General features: G+C 33.6%; 1 protein-coding gene across 1 annotated transcript in view; it reads left to right on the top strand.

Annotated features, from left to right (window-relative positions):
• Nucleotides 1-2,544, top strand: part of LOC107642281 (7-deoxyloganetic acid glucosyltransferase) — a 6,624-nt gene that overhangs the window by 2,934 nt on the left and 1,146 nt on the right. The window contains exon 2 of the mRNA XM_016345585.2: nucleotides 1,665-2,103. Within this exon, the coding sequence (XP_016201071.1) occupies nucleotides 1,665-2,103 (439 nt within the window). The remainder of the gene's footprint in view (nucleotides 1-1,664; nucleotides 2,104-2,544) is intronic.

The raw sequence follows: 2,544 nt of genomic DNA, 5'->3' as shown, positions 1-2,544 counted from the left end.
CAACCATTTTTATTAATTATTTTTTATATAACATAATAAATAAAAAAAGTTATAGTTTAGCACTGATAATGTAATAGTTTCTGATCCATAATGGGACAATAATACACATTTCAATATAATCAGAAGGGTTTATTTATGCTACATTTCAATAAAATCTTTGTTTTAATAACTATATTTTTTTTCAAGTAACTACACATACAAATTTTTTTATGAACTAAGTCTATAAAATTAAATAGTAAGACCTAAAATAATACTAATTATAACTAATTTTTGTTATGTTAAACTAACTTGGTTAATAAAAAAATTTAAATGTATAATATTATTTTTTTTTTTCTGCTTAAAATATTTTTCAGGATTTTTTCCAAAACAAAAATTTATCTTATTTTTTAATTCGAGTAAAAGATGAAATATTTACATTGTGGTGGTTGTGCACGTTATTTCTGTACTATCTTATCTACGTTACTACCACTTTTTATACCATTATTCGATGTTTTTGGATTGCTCTTACTTCACTTTCCTTTCCGCCTTATCCCTGATAAAAACCCACAAATTTTGTCCATTCAGTTTTGTTTTCTAGGGGTAAGTATTGTTTTGGTTCATAATACTTAGGGATAGAATCGAAATCGTCCTTCATGTGATTTTTTGTTTAGAATCGTCCCAAACATTTTATTTTGTATTAAAATCGTATTTTTAATTTTTTATGGACAAAAATACTCTTCACCACCAGCAGCACCTTTACCACTTTTATTCCTATCAAATACTAATAATCAGATTCAATAACACCAACAATAACACATTATTCAAATTCAGAAATAACAACATCAAATTCAACAACAAAATCAACATACAACAACAATAAAATCAGAAAATAACAAATCAAAATCAGAATTAAAAACAAAAACAGAAACAGAAGCAGACACAGAAGCAGAAGATAAAAAAAAAACAGAAGCTCAAGCAGAAGCAAAAGAAGCAGAAGCTTAAGCAGAAGCCGAAACAAAAAATAGAAGCAGAAGCAAAAAGCAAAGGCCGAACAAAAAGAAGCAGAAAGCAGAGGCCGAAGTAAAAAGTAGAAACAGAAGCAGAAATGGGGAGGTGCAGTGGCGAGGCGCGCGAGGTGAGGCGGCGAGATGCAGCAGCGAGGTCGGTAGCAGCGGCGGCAGTGGCAGAGCGCGACGACGAGTTCTCTTCCTGGCTTGCGTCTCCTCTCTCACTCGTGAGCTCTGATTCCCGACGGCGACGGCGGCTCTAAGCTTCACCGGCGCCGTTCCCCTCGCGTCCTTTCCCTTTTTTCTTTCTTCCTTCGCGTTTTTTTTTATTTTATAATTTTTTTTATTAAAAATGACAATTTTAATATGAAATAAAATGTTTGGGATGATTCTAAATAAAAAATAACATGAAGAACAATTTTAATTTTGACCCAAAACGTTAGGGACTAAAATAATACTTACTTTTTTTTATAATAAATTAAATCTATATTAGTTTCAAACTTTCTTTTTGCAGTAGTCACCTTAATGTTTATACTTGTTTATATAAGATCAATTAGTCCCTTAAACTTAGAAATAAAAGAAATTAAACATGGACCTCCGATCCCAAAAAGGATGAGCATGAGAAAAAGGATGTGATGACTAATACCATGTGGTATGTTATGTCCAAAATCCTTGAAGGGGAAGAGGACATGGACCGCATCATAACCACCATACCGGGAATGAAAAACTTGCTTCGATGTCGAGACCTCCCAAGTTTCTGTCGTCCAAACCGGGCCAAGGGTGGTGAATCGTTCATTCCTCTAGAAACCATCGTCTCTGAGACCCACCAAACGCTCCGTGCACGCGCCGTCATATTGAACACCTTTGATGATCTTGAAGCCCCTGTGTTGTCCCACCTACGCCGCCGTTTCCCTACCATCTTCACTGTCGGCCCTCTCCATCAACATCGCCAATCCAGAGCACCAACCGCCGCCAATACAGTGACGTCAAACAATAGCATCTGGGAAGAGGACATGAGTTGCATGGCGTGGCTCGATTCTCAGCCATTGAGATCAGTCATATACGTCAGCTTTGGTAGCTTAACTACCATGACGAAGGAGAGTCTCATGGAGTTTTGGTATAATTTACATTTCACAAATACTTTACTTTAGTGATTTATTTTTTGGTAAAGTATATTTTTTTGTCCTGAAGTTTGGCAAAAGTTTTAAAAATACCCTTAAGTTTTATTTTGTTTCAATTTTGTCCCAAAAATTTTTGATTTGCATCAAATATACCCCCGACGACTAAATTTTCAAAAAATTTAAGACCAATCTAACAATAATGCATGAAAATGATGCTTAATTTGCTTGTGTTGAGGGTTGTTCTTATGAAATTGTTGTTGAATTGGTCTTAAATTTTTTGAAAAATTAGCCGCCAAGGGTATATTTGATACAGATCGAAAACTTTTGAGACAAAATTGAAACAAAATAAAACTTAAAGGTATTTTTGAAACTTTTGTCAAACTTCAGGACAAAAAATATACTTTACCCTTATTTTTTTTATATATACATAATATATC

This window comes from Arachis ipaensis, chromosome B05 (assembly GCF_000816755.2).
Source record: "Arachis ipaensis cultivar K30076 chromosome B05, Araip1.1, whole genome shotgun sequence".
NCBI classification, from domain to species: Eukaryota; Viridiplantae; Streptophyta; class Magnoliopsida; order Fabales; family Fabaceae; genus Arachis; species Arachis ipaensis.
The sequence above is the reverse complement of the archived record's forward strand: the minus strand, read 5'-3'. Positions and strand labels throughout refer to the sequence as shown.